At 42.8% G+C, this 18,376-nt stretch overlaps 1 protein-coding gene and 1 non-coding gene across 2 annotated transcripts in view; both read right to left on the bottom strand.

The window, feature by feature from the left end:
* LOC126292207 (esterase FE4-like) overlaps positions 1-18,108 on the bottom strand; it is a 171,969-nt gene extending 153,861 nt beyond the window's left edge. Inside the window, exon 1 of the mRNA XM_049986059.1 lies at positions 17,885-18,108. Within this exon, the coding sequence (XP_049842016.1) occupies positions 17,885-18,034 (150 nt within the window). The 5' untranslated portion in view covers positions 18,035-18,108. The remainder of the gene's footprint in view (positions 1-17,884) is intronic.
* On the bottom strand, positions 1,986-2,060 carry Trnas-uga (transfer RNA serine (anticodon UGA)). The gene has a single exon. It is a non-coding gene; the product is annotated as a tRNA-Ser (tRNA).
* Positions 18,109-18,376: the final 268 nt, after the last annotated feature.

Genomic DNA, 18,376 nt, shown 5'->3' with positions numbered 1-18,376 from the left:
GAGTACACCATCGCAGGCGCTCTTGTCTGTGATATTCCATGCTGCTTAAACGTCGTCGAACTGTTCGTACAGATGGTTATTCTCTTGGAAACGTCCCCATCTGTTGACTCAGGGATCGAGACGTAGCCGGCATGAGTGGCTGAGCGGTTCTAGGCGCTACAGTCATTGGATCTCGACCAACGCGAGCAGCAATGTCGCGATACGATAGACCGCAATCGCGATAGGCTACAATCCGACCTTTATCAAAATCGGAAACGTGATGGTACGCATTTCTCCTCCTTACACGAGGCATCACAACAACGTTTCACCAGGCAACGCCGGTCAACTGCTGTTTGTGTATGAGAAATCGGTTGGAATCTTTTGTCATGTCAGCACGTTGTAAGTGTCGCCACCGGCGCCAACCTTGTGTGAATGCTATGAAAAGCTAACAATTTGCATATCGCAGACTCTTCTTCCTGTCGGTTACATTTCGCGTCTGTAGCACGTCATCTTCGAGGTGTAGCAATTTTAATGGACAGTAGTGCTTTTAAAGCCAACCTGATTTGTATCCTCATGGTGACGTTACTAGAACCACTCTTTTGCGACTGTCTAAAAATGTGAACAGACATCATTTTTCAGATGTAGAAAGACGCCTACGAGCTTTCGCTTATGTCGCACAAATCCTTCTTCGTACTGCGAATTTCTCCGTTGGTGTTATTGTGTGAGAAATCATTGACTGGGGGTTTCGGAAGTTGGAAGTTGTGGTGACAAAGTCGTTAGTGGGGGCTTTGTTATTATTTTATTGTACTGTGTTTTCTGCTGGCAAAACTGTAATGAAAACAATGTCTTTACTGTTACACACTGGTAGCAAGGAGCGTGGTTTGGATAAGATGACTTGTGTGTGATACCAACAGTATTTTACTTTGGTTGGGGAGAAGTGAAAATTGCTTCTGGAGTAAATATTTGGCATTCAGTTTAGCAGATATTATTCGTTGTTGTTCTGTTTCAGCATGGCTGCCATGAGTGTGTTTGGGGCAGTGGAACTGAGAAAGAAAAATTCAGTTTATGAACTAAAGATTCGCGAGCCTGATTCTCTCCTGATTTCAGCCAGCTAACAACACCACTGAATGCTCTTCTGAAGAAAAAAAAAAAGGAAATCGAGTGAAGTCCATCATAGCATAGGTTTTTTCAGGTCTTGAAGAAGGGGCTCTGGCTGATTTCAGTAAGAACGCTTCCACGACGGGAGTAGCGCCAATCCTTTTGCAGGAAGGAGCGTTCGGAAGACATCTCTGACCAGTCAAAGGGACTGTAATACAATACACACAGTCAAAGTTTATCTTCAGGAGTTCTGAGAACTGCGGTGCTGCAATTTTTTTATGTGTGTATTTGTCTAGTTACGGTTCACGTAGCCTTTTCCCACTGGAAGCCCAGTGTTCAGCATACGAGCTGGAAGCTGTGACAGTCTTGTCGTCCTTCGAAAAATTTAAGTTACTCGTACATATGGAACATGTAGCATTATGTGATTGCCTCATAATTTTAAATCATTCACTAATCGAGTAGTCGCTCGCAAACAGCTACAGTTAGCAAATAACGTTGTGAGAATGTAAAAGGTGAACGACCTGTGACGTAACGTGTTTATTGTCGAAGCGCCGTCAGAGACGCACTGAGTTACTGACTTTGAAAACCGCCGCGCGAAAAACGGACAGAAGAAGAACACTTTTACACTTTTTTTCTTTTTTTTATGTACGAGATATCCTCCAGAATGAGATTTTCACTCTGCAGCGGAGTGTGCGCTGATATGAAACTTTCTGGCAGATTAAAACTGTGTGCCCGACCGAGACACGAACTCGGGACCTTTGCCTTTCGCGGGCAAGTGCTGTCCCAACTGAGCTACTGAAGCACAATTAAAATGATGTGTGCCCGACCGAGACTCGAACTCGGGACCTTTGCCTTTCGCGGGCAAGTGCTCTCCCAACTGAGCTATCGAAGCACAATTAAAATGGTGTGTGCCCGACCGAGACTCGAACTCGGGACCTTTGCCTTTCACGGGCAAGTGCTCTACCAACTGAGCTACCGAAGCACGACTCACGGCCGGTACTCACAGCTTTACTTCTGCCAGTATCCGTCTCCTACCTTCCAAACTTTACAGAAGCTCTCCTGCGAACCTTGTAGAACTAGTACTCCTGAAAGAAAGGATACTGCGGAGACATGGCTTAGCCATGAGCTTCGGTAGCTCAGTTGGAGAGCACTTGCCCGCGAAAGGCAAAGGTCCCGAGTTCGAGTCTCGGTCGGGCACACAGTTTCAATCTGCCAGGAAGTTTCAAGTTTCGAGATATTCTCGATGAACAGTTACACATTCTTCACTTGTCTCTTGCAACTTGTGTCGGACGCGCATGTCTTGCCGCCGTATTATTATCGTTAAAAATAATATTATTTTAGTGTAAAGTAAAAGTGCAATACTGAAAGTGCAATACTGCATAGCAGTAGATTTATTGTGCGACGTGTATGTGAAAACGTCAAAGGAATTATTTTTATTACGAGAAGAGAAGTGCCAGTCAAAACGGCATCAATGTTAAATCCTTCATTGCAGTGTAAGTTCATCTATTAATTGCCATAAATTCAGAGTTAAATGGAACTGGTGTATGGACTAATTATTTAATATAGGACCTATGTCTCACTCCTTCATGAAGTTATTTAATTTTCCTTGTTTCTGCCAAATACAGAGTTCAGTCACGAATTCTTTCGTCGAAATCGGAAGGAAGTTGTATGCGGCGAAATATTTTCTCCGCGCCATATTCCACTGGTAAATGCATGATAAACTACGGTCCCTTAGGAAATTCATGTTGAGCTATCCAAAAATAATTATATTTTGAATAGGCGTTTACTCTCCTCTGCAATGCAACTTCCGACTGATCAGACGATCCAACAAGAGGCAGCCGCACACGGTCGGCGTTCGCAAATATGTTTCCACCGCTGATTATAGCTATATGTTACAGCACAAAAGAAACATATTGTTATAATTAGCGACTACGAAGGGGGACATTTATAACTGTATATTTAAGTATACACATTACGTAAACATATCGTTATAAACACCAACCATTTTTGATAGAGACTGCTAATAAGGCTCTCGGCTGTGTGATAGCAAGATGAAGGTGGGTGGGACGAATCACTAGATGGGCGGCACGTTATTTCAGCTTTTCAGTTTAAAGTCAGACTTAACTGTCTTCCGGAAAATGTAATGACCGACGGCCTAGGCCAAATGTTTAAGCTGGGGTCGGACGATTAGCTGGATGATGAAAGACCCCTGGTGGGCATTCCGGAGTCACTGTGATGAGAACAATCTGGTCTGTCGCTTTGACGTTTCATCTCCTTGTGCGCTATGCAGTATAAGTCGAATTGATCCACGATGTGACCGGCGAACGGGGACGTGACACACTGGTATATGGCGGGATTTCAGGGCTCCACTAAAGAGAAATTGCGATCCGTCCAACAGATGGCCAGCCGCAACTTTGCGGTTTCGTGCCGGCGATATGGAATTACAGGAGCTGCATATCGCCGCTCTGCGGACGCTGGAGCCACAACCGTCACCTGAGACAACGCCGCACACCGAGGTAACGGGTCCTGTGTCGCTGCTCTGGCTTGTTAGGGCCAACAGGACCACAATCTCACCACTTGTTCTCAGCTGCATCACAAATTAAGGACAATGCTGATACATGCTGAAACAACGCTCTGGTGGGCGGTTTGCGGGTTTAAATCACCTCGGGGTACGACCATGCGGTGCATTTGACCTGCTGTCGTCGCACGGTGGCGCTGGTAGCAATCTACATATGCAGAGGTGTGTTGGTGCATGTCAGCGTACGGTGCAGCGAGTAATTGTGCAGGCGTTTTCAGACGTGCTAATGGTGACTGTGTGTTGAAAATGGCTCAAAGAACGCATATTGATGACGTTATGAGGGGTAGAATACTAGGGCGACTGGAGGCTGGTCAAACACAGCAGGTCGTAACACGGGCTCTCCATGTGCCACAAAGTGTGATCCCAAGATTATGGCAACGATTCCAGCAGACAGGAAACGTGTCCAGGCGCTACAGTACGGGACGTCCACAGTGTACAACACCACAAGAAGACCAGTATCCCAGCATCTGTGCCCGCAGACGGCCACAGAGTACTGCAGGTAGCCTTGCTCGGTACCATACCGCAGCCACTGGAACAGTTGTCTCCAGACACACAGTCTACAGACGACTGAACAGACATGGTTTATTCGCCCAGAGACCTGCAAGGTGCATTCCACTGATCCCTGGTCATAGGAAAGCCTGTAAAACCTGGTGTCAAGAACACAGTACACGGTCATTGGAACAGTGGTCGAAGGTTATGTTCACGGACTAGTCCAGGTATAGTGCGAACAGTAATTCTCGCCGGGTTTTCATCTGGCATGAACCAGGAACCAGATACCGATCCCTTAATGTCCTTGAAAGGGACCTGAATGGAGGTCGTGGTTTGATGGGGGGGATTATGATTGGTGCACGTACACCCTGCATGTCTTTGAAAGAGGAACTAAAACAGGTCAGGTATATCGGGACGTCATTTTGCACCAGCATGTCTACATTTTTAGGGGTGCAGTGGGTACCACCTTCCTCCTGATGGATAATAACGCACGGCAACACCGAGCTGCCATCGTGAAGAAGTACCGTGAAACAGAAGATAGCAGTCAAATGCAGTGGCCTGCCTGTTCTCCAGACCTAAACCCCATCGACCACATCTGGGATGCTCTCGGTCGGCGTATCGCTGCTCATCTTCAAATCGCTACGACACTTCAGGAGCTCTGACAGGCACTGGTGCAAGAATGGGAGGCTATACCCCAGCAGCTGCTCGACCACCTGAAACAGAGTATGCCAACCATATGTGCGGCCTGTGTACGTGCGCGTGGTGATCATATCCCATTTTGATGTCGCGGTACATGCGCAGGAAACAGTGGCGTTTTGTTGCGCATGTGTTTCGGGACAGTTTTCTCAACTTTTCACCAATACCGTGGATTTACAGATCTGTGTCGTGTGCGTTCCGTATAGCCTATGCTATTAGCGCCAGTTCTGCAATTATCGTTAATTTATGAGCATGAGTCTTTTCAGTGTTGGATAATTTCAGGTTGCTTTGTCCACCTATTGCGCCGTAGTAAAAAGTTCCACCAGACAAACCATAGCCTTTGCAAACCAGCCGCCACCCAAGGGAGTGTTAATTTATCGTTGCGTATTTATACTGCCTTTCGATTATCTTTTATTGTCATCTCATTTTATATCTCTCTTTCTGTCCTTTTCATAATCAATAAACTTGTGCTATAAGTCTCATAAAAGATCAAGCCCATGTTGATATATTAATCACGTGTCAACAATTGACTAAAATAATGACAGGATCACCGTTTCATCAATATTATTTCAGCATTCAAGCTCATTTGGATTCTCATAAATGTGATAACGTCTAATGCAGGTTATCAACAACAAACACTGTCAAACGGGCAAATCAATTTAGCAGACGCATGGGGCAGGAAGTAAAGTGGAAGTTCTATAATTAAAGTGATTGCCGTCAGTGCAATAATTCAGTCGCCTTCCAAAACATACCGCAAGTCGAATGTAGTCTTTCAATTTGGCTACCGCTGCCAAGATCCTGAGCTGATAGCATCTTCTATAATCATCAGATACAATTTCTGTTACAAGGTTACTGTTTCCATGTATTGAAATTCAGTCGTTGCGTTCAGGTAATTCAGTTTCGCGTAAACATAAGAATTGCTGGCGCTGAATACATTGATTATTTGTAAATTTTGTTTGTGTTGTTTGTTTATTTTTTCATTCATTGGTTGTTAGGAGTTCTGTGTCACTTGCTAATTGTGCCTGAGGGAGAATGGCGTTGTGTTAGCGTGTCGTGTGCTATGTTATCTGCGGTTTTCCCATTTTGTCGTAGATTAGTGTTCTTTCTATTTGATGTGTTGTCAGGGATTTCGAATTAGTGGTTCGCCAGAGCTAATCTTAGGGTATAATTCTGTGGGATTGCGACGAGGAGCAATAGCAATTTTCTGGAGTGTAGAAACCTCATTGCATGCCCACTAGGCCGGCCGGTGTGGCCGAGCGGTTCTAGGAGGTTCAGTCCGAAACCGCGCGACTGCTAAGGTCGCAGGTTCGAATCCTGCCTCGGGCATGGATGTGTGTGATGTCCTTAGTTTAGTTAGGTTTAAGTAGTTCTAAGTTCTAGGGGACTGATCACCTCATATGTTAAATCCCGTAGTGCTCAGAGCCATTTGAACCATTTGAACCATGCTCACTACAAGAAACGCACTTTTGCTCCAAAGTGGTGAGAATATTCGAATCTCATCACAAATGGATCAATGTGGGTCTGGTAGCACTGATCTAGAGAAATATGCAGAGAATTCTCAGTCGAATGCAGTAGCTGACCTTGCGGATTTACCGAATAGGGAATTTTCTGATTATGACCAGAAAATTCAAAAACGCAACGGTGAAACCGCAGCTGAGTGCCATATGCACAGAAGCGCCAAAGATAACGTAGCATGGCGGAATAATATTTCTTATTTTGTAGATTCGAAAGGTAGTTTGCACACGTTTCCCGTTTCGAGATTTCAGTTCAGTCAGCGACAAGAATAAGTGCGATAAAGCAAAAGGGATGATCCTTCCTGCAGTCACTCTTAATTTATCTACAAATTAGCTGAGTCAGAACACAGGTAACACTTAAGTGTATGGCGGTCACCAGGAAGCAGTACATACATAACGCCTATATTGTTACGTCGAAAAAAAAAATTGTAAGTTAACATTTAAATGTGAATATCCCTCAAATTTTCTAGTAATTTTAGTTTCTGTTTCTGATCCTTGGTTGTTTATGGAAGACAACCGTATCACAACATTAATGACTATAAGTTTTATTTCTAGCTATTTGAGAAACGTGTAATAGTCCACTTTATTGGAATGTCATTTGTGTTTTGCCTGTGTTTTTTCTCTCTTTTAATATTTGCTATGCATTCACTTTCATACGTATGAAAACATGTGTTATAAATGTTTGAGGTTAAAAAACAATTAATAAATTGAGACAGTGTTATTCAAGATGGGGCAAACATGTGTTCCGGACGAGTGGACACTGTTGGACGTGAATGCATGCGTATAACAACGACCCGTGAGGCGCACGCCACGTGTTCCACACCGGTTCCGAGCGAAATGCGGCCTACGTCACTGTGATTGAAGCTAGTTACGTGACCACAAAGTCGTGGGCCGGCAGTTGCGGCCGAGCGGTTCAAGGCACTTCAGTCCGGACCGGCGCTGCTGCTACGGTCGCAGGTCGTAGATTCGAATCCTGCCTCGGGTATGGGTGTGTGTGTGCTGTCCTTAGCTTAGTCAGGTTTAAGTACTTCTAAGTCTAGGAGACTGATGACATCAGATGTTAAGTCCCATAGAGCTCAGAGCCATTTGAACCATTTTGAACCACAAAGTCGTGGAAACAGTGTGGCCACTTGTTTGCTGAGAAGTTTAATACTGTCATAGTGCCAACAAAGAGTGTCATGCAACGCCTAGTCCTAAAATCGACAGGATCTGTTTTGAACAAGGCTAGAAACATTCCGAAACGTGCCCGCTCACCTGAAAACGTGGCGGCGGTTCAGTAGAAGATGCTTCAGAATCCTACGTGCGGACGAATACTCCACCAGGACCTGTGCATGTGTCATTACCGAGTGTTTGATGTTCATGCATTAAAACCAGCACATGCTCCAAAGCGGCTCCTGTATTGTGGGTGACTGTTCACTGAGATTAACAATGAAAGAATTCGGAGTAGTGAAACAGCTTAAAACACTTAATAAAAGCATGTCTTCTGGTCCAAACTGTATACCAATTAGGTTCCTTTCAGAGTATGCTGATGCATTAGCTCCATACTTAACAATCATATACAACCGTTCGCTAGACGAAAGTCCCATACCCAACGACTGGAAAAAAAGCACAGGTCACACCAATATTCAAAAACGTTGTAGGAGTAATCCACTAAATTACAGGCCCATGATTTTGGAACATATATTGTGGTGGTGGTGGTGGTTAGTGTTTAACGTCCCGTCGACAACGAGGTCATTAGAGACGGAGAGCAAGCTCGGGTTAGGGAAGGATTGGGAAGGAAATCGGCCGTGCCCTTTCAAAGGAACCATCCCGGCCTTTGTCTGAAACGATTTAGGGAAATCACGGAAAACCTAAATCAGGATGGCCGGAGACGGAATTGAACCGTCGTCCTCCCGAATGCGAGTCCAGTGTGCTAACCACTATGCCACCTCGCTCGGTACGAACATATATTGTGTTCGAACATTATGACCTCGACAAAAAAGTCTATTGACACACAGTCAATATGGATTCAGAAAACATCGTTCTTGAGAAACACAACTAGCTCTTTATTCGCATGAAGGGATTTAAGACTGATTCCGTATTTCTTGATTTCCGGAAGGCTTTTGGCACTGTACCACACAAACGGCTTGTGTGAGTACGACAGAAGTGATTTCTGTCATTCTCCCAGTTAGTGTTACAGGCCCTTTGCTGTTCTTTCTCTATATAAACGATTTGGGAGAAAATCTGAGCAGCTATCTTAGGTTGTTTGCAGATGACGCTGTCGTTTATCGATTAATAAAGTCGTCAGCAGAGCAAAACAAATTGAAAAACGATTTGGAAAAGATATTTGGCTGGACTGAAAAGTATGAGGTCATCCACATAAGTGCTAAAAGTATCTGTTAAACTTCAGTTACATGATAAATCAGTCAAATCTAAAGGCCGTAAATTCAGACAAATACCTAGTAATTACAATTACGAGCTACATAAATTGGAGGGAACACATACAAAATGTTATGGGGAAGGCTACCTAAAGTCTGCGTTTCATTGGCAGGACACTTAGAAAATGTAACAGACCTACTAAGGAGACTGCCTACACTACGCTGCGCGGTGTGGATTCCTTACCAGATAAGATTGACGCAGTACATCGAAAAAGTTCAAAGAAGGACAGCACGTTTTGTATTATAGCGAAATAGTGGAGAGAGTGTCACTGAAATGATACAGCATTTCAGCTGGGCATCATTAGAACAAAGGCGTTTTCCCTTGCGACGGCATCTTCTCGCGAAATTCGAATCACCATTTTTCTCCTCCGAATGCGAAACTATTTTGTTGACTCCGAACTACATAGGGAGAAACTATCACCACGATAAAATAAGTGAAATCAGATCTCGTACGGAGAGATATAGGTGGTCCTTCTTTCCGCGCGCTAAACGAAATTGGAATAATAGAGAATTGTGAAGGTGATTCGATGAATCCTCTGACAAGCTCTTAAATGTGATTTGCAGAGTATCCAGGTAGATGTAGATGTAGAATAGCTAATAGCTTGGACGTGGATCAGTTTACGCCTAATGAATCCTGCTTTCACTTGAGTGGTTTTGTCAAGTCACAGAATCACAGGTTCTGGCGCCGCAGATCACTCTTCACAGGACACAACCACAGCCCGTACTCTACACACTTGTCAAACACCTACTTTTTAATTTTTTCAACATGGCTGCACTACAGCAACAGTTACAGAACAGCAGGAACAAAAGACAGCCAACCAGATGCAATAAATAGCGGTTTTCAAATAACGTTGACCACGGTTTCGATGGATTTAAACCCACCTTCTTGAGAAGACAAACTTCACATAAGTAATTCATTCAGTAAAAGCTGTCTTCACATGACAAGCATAAGGAATGGTCTGCATGTCACATGTAAAAATTAAGGCCCCTAAAAAGAAGGACTTGTCACATCAATAAAACCAAACACTTATAAAACAGTCCATGTTAGTAGCTTCATGCTGTTTTAAGAGTTTGAGTTTACTAATGTGACAAGTCCTTGATTGTAGGGGCCTTAATTTTAACATGTGACATACAGACCGTTGGCGGTACATGTCATGTGGAGAAAGCTTTTACTGAATGAATTACTAATGAGAAATTTGTTAGTCCTTCCGAAGAAGGTCGAAACTATGGTCAAGGTTATTTGAAAACTACTATTTCTTTCTGCAGGTGAGGAAACCATTTCGATAATAATGATTAGGTTTGTACGCTTGTACGTGGAATGTTTGTTTGTTGAACGGTCAGAATGCGGTTTTCTACAACAAAGATCTCCATTACGTCATCTTTTGTTGGGAAAAGTCAGTCACAATGCAGGGTGAATATTTAGATGTCCAACACCACACCAAGTTAATTCTTCCACAGGTCGGACTACAGTTAACTTTCTCAAGTAATACAGTGAATCCAAAAAGCATCCATCTAGCTGTATACATTTTTTCAGTATATGTTTTTTAAGGGGGTAGAAAGTAAAAAATTAAAAAAATGGATTTTTCAATAATATTCCTATTTCGTAGCACAAATTCCCCTGAATAGTTTCATGTGTAAAACATATTTATCTGAGAGATTATAAGGCACGTTATTTGGTCTTAAGTGCACCAAGATGCAGCGCCACACCCCTTTGCACAGCATTTTTCTGTCATACGTAAGCGTATTTCGCTCTATAGAATTCGAATGTTTATATTTGCGGCAGAGATTGTCATACGTGGTACATACGTGGTACAAAGGACCGTTGATATCGATACTGTCTCTGCTGCTATCGACGTGCATTGTTTTGATCGCTGATTTTGTTTGTTGCCTGTTTGAAAGGCTTGCAGTGTGATGTGAATTTCGAAACGATTTTCATTTGGCTGTGCTGTTCTGTGGTCGTTTGTGGCATATTATCGCACATGATGCCGCCCAGAATTCGTTGCTTCAACCTTAAACAACGTGACCAGGGCAACAGACACACGCCGAGTGCTTCAAGAAGGAAACGTCTTTTTGGCGCTATTGAAAATAAAGGCTGTATATCTGAAGGTTCGTGTAATATTATTGTTGATATTAACATACTGTCACAGTAGCGAAAACCCAAATGAATGTTTTAACCAATCTGTATGGGAAAGATTACCAAAAACCATTTTTGTGGGAAGAAGTGCACCTGCTATTGGTGTTTATGATGCAGTTTCATGTTGTAATGATGGTGTGCAAAGCAGGAAATTCATTTTAGAGTAAATGGGAATTATGCACTGAGTGAACTGCACCAAAACTTTGTATGCAATAGACAGAGAGCGCGTAGTGAAAGCAGATAAATAATTTTTGGAGGTGATAAAATCAAAAAGAGTGCATCACACGAATGTGAAAATGAAGAAAACTGATTTACAAAAAGAAAAAGAATCTGCCTATGGTGCTGGACAGTTCTGAAAGCAGGCCAAATACAATCAGAAACTTTAACGGCCATTTTCCGCAAAACACAAATTCCTGTTCTTAGTTATATGAAAAATCCAAAATAAATATCCTATTATTTTGAAATTTGGTATGCTTATTAAAAACAAACTTCTTAATGCAAAACTTTAGAATTTTCCAAATCTATTAAAAACTGCGGTAAAAATTGAGGTAATTAACTATAAAATTTGAGTTTTTTCTAAATTTGAAGTTTACAATTTAACGGTTCATTCATTTTTTTCATATATTAAATAAATTATAGTGTTTCATACACCTGTAAGTATGGTTTGCATTCTGTGCAAAATTTATGGAAGACTGTCTCTTATATATGAAGAAAAGTGTACCTATAGCAACAAATGGAACCAATAAAAAGTGAAAGAGTTATGAAATTTCACATGTAAAAAAATTATATTTTATGGTTTGTAACTTCTACTACTATGAGTGTGAATCATAAATCCTTCTGCTCGTAATGACAAAATTTTATGAATTTATTTGTAAAGCGATACAGTGGAAATTAAGTTTCCTGCGGTGCCTCTCCAGCTCCAAGTCGGCCCGTTTGACGTCTTTCCCCCATGAAGTAAGTCTGAGACACGTGCGTAGAAGTAAATGCAAAACGCGAAGGAACAGTCCTGTGGAAAGTGTCTCAGTAAATTATTTTTATTGAAAAAGAATGGAACATATACATTCATAACTATAACAAGATTAACAAAATAGAAAATGTCATACAAAAGCTACTTTACAAACCACAGTCAGCATACGCCTAAAATTAGCTCCCAGGGACGAAACTTCAATGTTGATTCACGTCACGTTCGCTGGAGTGTCAACCGTCCACAACCAGAGCCAGCCACCTGTTGTTTTGAGCGACGCCGGGATGGCGCTGTTACTAGCATGGGCCGTAACGGTAACGAACAAATACACTCATGAAACTTCCTGGCAGATTAAAAGTGTGCGCCCGACCGAGACTCGAACTCGGGACCTTTCCCTATCGCGGACAAGTGCGCGCAGGAGAGCTTCTGTAAAGTTTGGAAGGTAGGAGACGAGGTACTGGCATAAGTAAAGCTGTGAGTAGCGGGCGTGAGTCGTGTTTCGGTAGCTCAGATGGTAGAGCACTTGCCCGCGAAAGGCAAACGTCCCGAGTTCGAGTCTCGGTCGGTGCACACAGTTTTAATCTGCCAGGAAGTTTCGTATCAGCGCACACTCCGCGGCAGAGTGAAAATCTCATTCTGGAAAGACACTGATGTCTGGGGGCAAAGGGGGGCTATACCCCCCCCCCCCCCCCTCCTAGCGCTCAGGGAAAGGAAAAAATAAGATAGTCAGGTGTATTTCTTTCAATAACGGGTATTCTTTTTTATAGAGTATGACTACCAGAGCCTAGGATTTTATCAAAAGGACAACGTCGTTAGCAGGGCCAGAACTAGAACTTTCTTACGGCTTCTTAGAAGTCGCCATTCGTCTTCCAAAATATTAAAAAAACTGCGTGCTTCCAGATCTGACCCCGCTCACCTCCCCCTACAAATTATCTCATGGGCGCCCTTGGCAGGGGGACGACCTTAACTGAAAGAAAACTTATTCTGCGCCTATATAATCATGGTAAATCCTCTTACGAGATTACTAAAATACTCGGCAGACCTAGACCGACTGTAGAGATCGCTTTTGTGTAACGAAAACATTGAGAAAGCAGCCACGGACTGGGCGCCCTCGTTAACTGACCGGTGCAGACGTGAGTTTCATCAACAGAAGTCCTAAAATCAGCGCCCCTAAGTTGACTGGTGAGTTGAGAGTTGAGGGGCAAGAAGGTATTGACTACACATCAATAAATAATGACGACAGAGTAGCTATCAAGAAATTTTGGGTCAGTGAACAGAATGAGAAGAAACGCCTTAATTTTACCCAGGAACATAGATTTCGCAACCAAGTCTTCGGGAATGGTGTGGCGCAGAATCATGTGCCCATGGTGATACACGAGGGGGTTCCCTGATGGTGTAGGGGTGTACGAGTGTTGCACGCACTGAAGAGCTACATTTTATAGAGAGTACAATGGTCTAAAAATGTATATTAAGATATTAATGTAAAATCTAAATGCTAAAGCCGAAAACTCGTATTTGTCACCAGTACAACTACCGGAAGCATACAGTTAGAAATACCGAAGATGTGCCTTATGGATAGCTCACCGAAACAGCTCAGCACCTCTACTCAGAGCACAGGTATTAATCTCATTGGCCATCTTTGGAATCTGCTGGAGGATAACATCAAAAAAAGACAACAATATCTTACAAAGAGCTCTTCATGAAGAGTGGGACCAAATTCAATTCTCTGTGGCGGCTCTATGCCCAAACGACCGGAAGCAGGAACAACTACAAAAGGAACCGACTCGAGGCGATAACATATTAGACCTTCTGGTGACAAACAGACCCGAACTACTGGAAACAGTTGACACAGAACATGGAATCAGCGATCATAAAACGGTTACTGCATCGATGATTTCAGCAGTAAATAGAAATATTAAAAAAGACAGGAAGATTTTTCTGTTTAGAAAAAAAGACAAAAAGCAGATTTCACTGATGGCTCAACACAAAAGTTTTGTCTCAAGTACAAATAGTGTTGAGGATCAGTGGACAAAGTTCAAAAGCATCGTACAATATGCGTTAGATGAGTATGTGCCAAGCACGATCGTAAGAGATGGAAAAGAGACACCGTCCTACAACAACAGAGCTAGAAAACTGCTGCGGAAGCAAAGAGAACTTCACAGCAAACATAAACATAGCAGAAGCCTTGCAGGCGAACAAAAACTACGCGAAGCGAAATGTAGTGTGAGGAGGGCTATGCGAGAGGCGTTCAATGAATTCGAAAGTAAAGTTCTATGTACTGACATGGCAGAAAATCCTAAGAAATTTTGGTCTTTTGTCAAAGCGGTAGTTGGATCAAAACAAAATGTCCTGACACTCTGTGACCAAAATGGTACTGACACAGAGGATGACAGACTAAAGGCCGAAATACTAAATGTCTTTTTCAAAGCTGTTTCACAGAGGAAGACTCCACTGTAGTTCCTTCTCTAGATTGTCGCACAGATGACAAAATGGTAGATATCGAAAAAGACGACAGAGCGATAGAGAAACAATTACAATCGCTCAAAAGGGGAAAGGCCGCTGGACTTTATAGGAAGTACCATAAAGTCGTTATATGTGGTGACTTCAATATTATTCTGTGTTTGGTTGTGCAAGAAAAAGTATGTTCATAGAGCTCCATAATTTATATGATCTCATGCAGATTTTTTTTTTTCCAGTTAGGGTGCAGGGGATCAGTAGTACATCCGAAGACAATATTTTTAATCATAGATGACAAAGATAATGCTTTCATTAACAGGTTTCTCATGCTCTTTGAAAGTTGATTTCCATTATAACGTTCTAAAGTGGGTACTAACAGTAAAAGGCATGACAAAGTTATAGAAAAACAATTAAAATCGCTCAAAAGAGGAAAGGCCGCTGGACCTGATGGGATACCAGTTCGATTTTACACACAGTACGCGAAGGAACTTGCCCCCCTTCTTGCAGCGCTGTACCATAGGTCCCTAGAAGAGCGTAGCGTTCCAAAGGATTGGAAACGGGCACAGGTCATCCCCGTTTTCAACAAGGGACGTCGAACAGCTGTGCAGAACTATAGACCTATATCTCTAACATCGATCAGTTGTAGAATTTTGGAACACGCATTATGTTCGAGTATAATGACTTTTCTGGAGACTAGAAATCTACTCTGTAGGAATCAGCATGGGTTTCGAAAAAGACGGTCGTGTGAAACCCAGCTCGCGCTATTCGTTTACGAGACTCAGAGGGCCATAGACACAGGTTCACAGGTAGATGCCGTGTTTCTTGACTTCCGCACGGAGTTCGATACAGTTCCCCACAGTCGTTTAATGAACAAAGTAAGAGCATGTGGACTGTCAGACCATTTGTGTGATTGGATTGAGGAGTTCCTAGATAACAGAACGCAGCATGTCATTCTTAATGGAGAGAAGTCTTCCGAAGTAAGAGTGATTTCAGGTGTGCCGCAGGGGAGTGTCATAGGACCGTTGCTATTCACAATATACATAAATGACCTTGTGGATGACATCGGAAGTTCACTGAGGCTTTTTGCAGATGATGCTGTGGTGTATCGAGAGGTTGTAACAATGGAAAATTGTACTGAAATGCAGGAGGATCTGCAGCGAATTAAAGCATGGTGCAGGGAATGGCAATTAAATCTCAGTGTGGACAAATGTAATGTGCTGTGAATACATAGAAAGATAGATCCCTTATCATTGAGCTACAAAGTAGCAAGTCAGCAACTGGAAGCAGTTAATTCCATAAATTATCTGGGAGTACGCATTAGGAGTGATTTAAAATGGAGTGATCATATAAAGGTGATCGTCAGCAAAGCAGATGCCAGACTGAGATTCATTGGAAAAATCCTAAGGAAATGCAATCCGAAAGCAAAGGAAGTAGGTTACAGTACGCTTGTTCGCCCACTGCTTGAATACTGGTCAGCAGTGTAGGATCTGTAGCAGATAGAGTTGATGGAAGAGAGAGAGTAGATCCAACGGAGAGCAGCGCCCTTTGTTACAGAATCATTTAGTAATCGCGAAAGCGTTACGGAGATGACAGATAAACTCCAGTGGAAAACTCTGCAGGAGAGACGCTCAGTAGCTCGGTACGGGCTTTTGTTAAAGTTTCGAGAACATACCTTCACCGAAGGGTCAAGCAGTATATTTCTTCCTCCTACGTATACCTCGCGAAGAGACCATGAGGATAAAATCAGAGAGACTAGAGCCCACACAGAAACATACTGACAATTCTTCTTTCCACGAACAATACAAGACTGGAATAGAAGGGAGAACCGATAGAGGTACTCAAGGTACCTTCTGCCACACACCGTCAGGTAGCTTGCGGAGTATGGATGTAGAAGCAGATGCAGATGTAGATACGTCAATTTTTTAAATTTAAACCTTATTTCCATTCTCTAGATCAGTGGTTCCCAACAGGAAGTCCGCGGATCCCTGGGGGTCCTTGAGCAATGCTAGAGGCGTCCGCAAGATGATATTAGAATAAAAAATACATTAAATATATTTCGTATGATAACAGATTTTTTGTTTTGGCCGCTTCCTCCATGAGCAGAACTTTAGCGAACGCTAACTTCTTCGTCTAGCGTGTTGCTAGAGGCAGCTGACACTAGCACATGCTAGTGCAAAACTAGAATTAGATAGAGGCAAATAGTTCTGTTGTATGCCGCTAGACGGCGCGCGCTGTCTCTTTGCAGCTGACAACTGACAGTCACTTTACACAGAAACTCGCATTTCAGACGACAATCGGCCATTGTTAATTTATTGCCAGTGCTTTCACAGACTGTAAAAGTTTTGAGTTTGGAACCTAATATTTCATAAATAATGGATTGAAAGGTTAGATTGACCTCATGCCATTAAAAACTGAAAATTAAAACTAACTTAATACTGATTGAGTACTGTGTTGTAATTGTATTTTTTCAAGTAAATAAGAACTTATATGAAATTAGTGTTTCGTTATTTTTCACACTGATTGCAATCTTGAGTGCAGTACGCTTGAAAGACCAATACACTCAGTTCTAATTTTTTCCGTTCATTTTCAGCTCATACTCAATTTTTATTTCTTTAAGGAGTTTGTTATACTAAACACCCAGATTTGAAGACAAAGATTTTGAGCAATAATCAAAAATTTAACATAACTATCATAGTTAAATTGAAAAAGTTTTATGCTCAATATTTTTTCAATAATGAATATGTCAATGGTTTTTCTAAGTGGCAAAAACAGAAAACGTATAAAAACACTCTTAAGTTGGCTTTTTTAGGTACTTGATACTGTGATATAACAAGGTACCCATCGTTTTTAGGTTAGGCTTTACCGTGAGTGTTATTGACATTAAATGAAATAACAAGTTTACTGTTACCAGTCACCGTTTTATTTATTTCTACGACACGTTTCGAAGGTTTAAACCTACATCATCGGGTGGATTTACGTTAGTTAGTGTGACATTTGTGTGTGTGTTGTGTTACGATTTTTTGGAAGATATTTGTTTACCAATGTGGCAGTATGCATGTGATGTGTTACGACAGCAAAAGGAACCTGTGACCACTGGAGGCAGTGCCACAAGTTCCTCCAAAAAATCGTAAAACAACTCACACACAAATGTCAAACTAACTAATGTAAATCCACCCGATGATGGAGGTTTAAACCTTCGAAACGCGTCGTGGAAATAAATAAAACGGGGACCGGTAACAGTAAACTTGTTGTTTCATTTAGTACCAATCATGCTCGATGAGGGGGTCATCGAAAAAAATTATGTTGGGAACCCCTGCTCTAGATGTCTAAAATAACTGTGGGCAAATATTTTGTGATCTTGCCTTTGTATGGCATTTTCTGTTTGCTTGGCCTACGAATGTATTTTGTGCGTTGTTTTTCAGTAAAAACGCGTTGCTGAGGTAATTTCCACAAGATTGGCACTTCAGATTTTGTATTTCCTCCCTGTCATGTGCAAAGACTTAATTTTTTGAAAAATGTGCAGCTGTGCGTCGGCACCAACTCGCGTTTTCCACTCACCTTGAAGCGGAGCGGTCCGACGGGCGGCGCGGCATAGGGGATCCCCAGGAAGGAGCAGTAGGGGAACCCCCACACTGTGCGGCAGCGGAAGCCGAGCAGCTCTCCCTGCGAAATGCGCACCTTCACCGTCTCCTGCTCTGCGCCCGCCATGCTTGCCGCTGCGTCTGCTGCCACTGCAGAGTACGCGGCAGCGGGCTGGACTGCTCCAGCACGTTGCGTAACTGATTGATGGCGCAGCCGGCGGGAGAGATAATAACATCCTTTTCGCAAGTCATCCGGCCGCGCGCGGTCTGCGGTCTGGAGACGCTAAACTAACGGCCACACCACGGGCGTAACCCACTCTTATTTCTGTGGGAAATAGTAGGAATCCCTTGCTGACAGATACGTAACAAAACATCCTCAGGTGGCCGAGCGGTTCTAGGCGCTTCAGTCTGGAACCGCGCGACCGCTACGGTCGTAGGTTCGAATGCTGCCCCGGGCATGGATGTGTGT

The sequence above is a fragment of the Schistocerca gregaria genome, chromosome 9, assembly GCF_023897955.1.
Source record: "Schistocerca gregaria isolate iqSchGreg1 chromosome 9, iqSchGreg1.2, whole genome shotgun sequence".
In the NCBI taxonomy this organism is placed as follows: Eukaryota; Metazoa; Arthropoda; class Insecta; order Orthoptera; family Acrididae; genus Schistocerca; species Schistocerca gregaria.
Note: the sequence above shows the minus strand (reverse complement) of the source record. Positions and strands in the feature narration are given on the sequence as shown.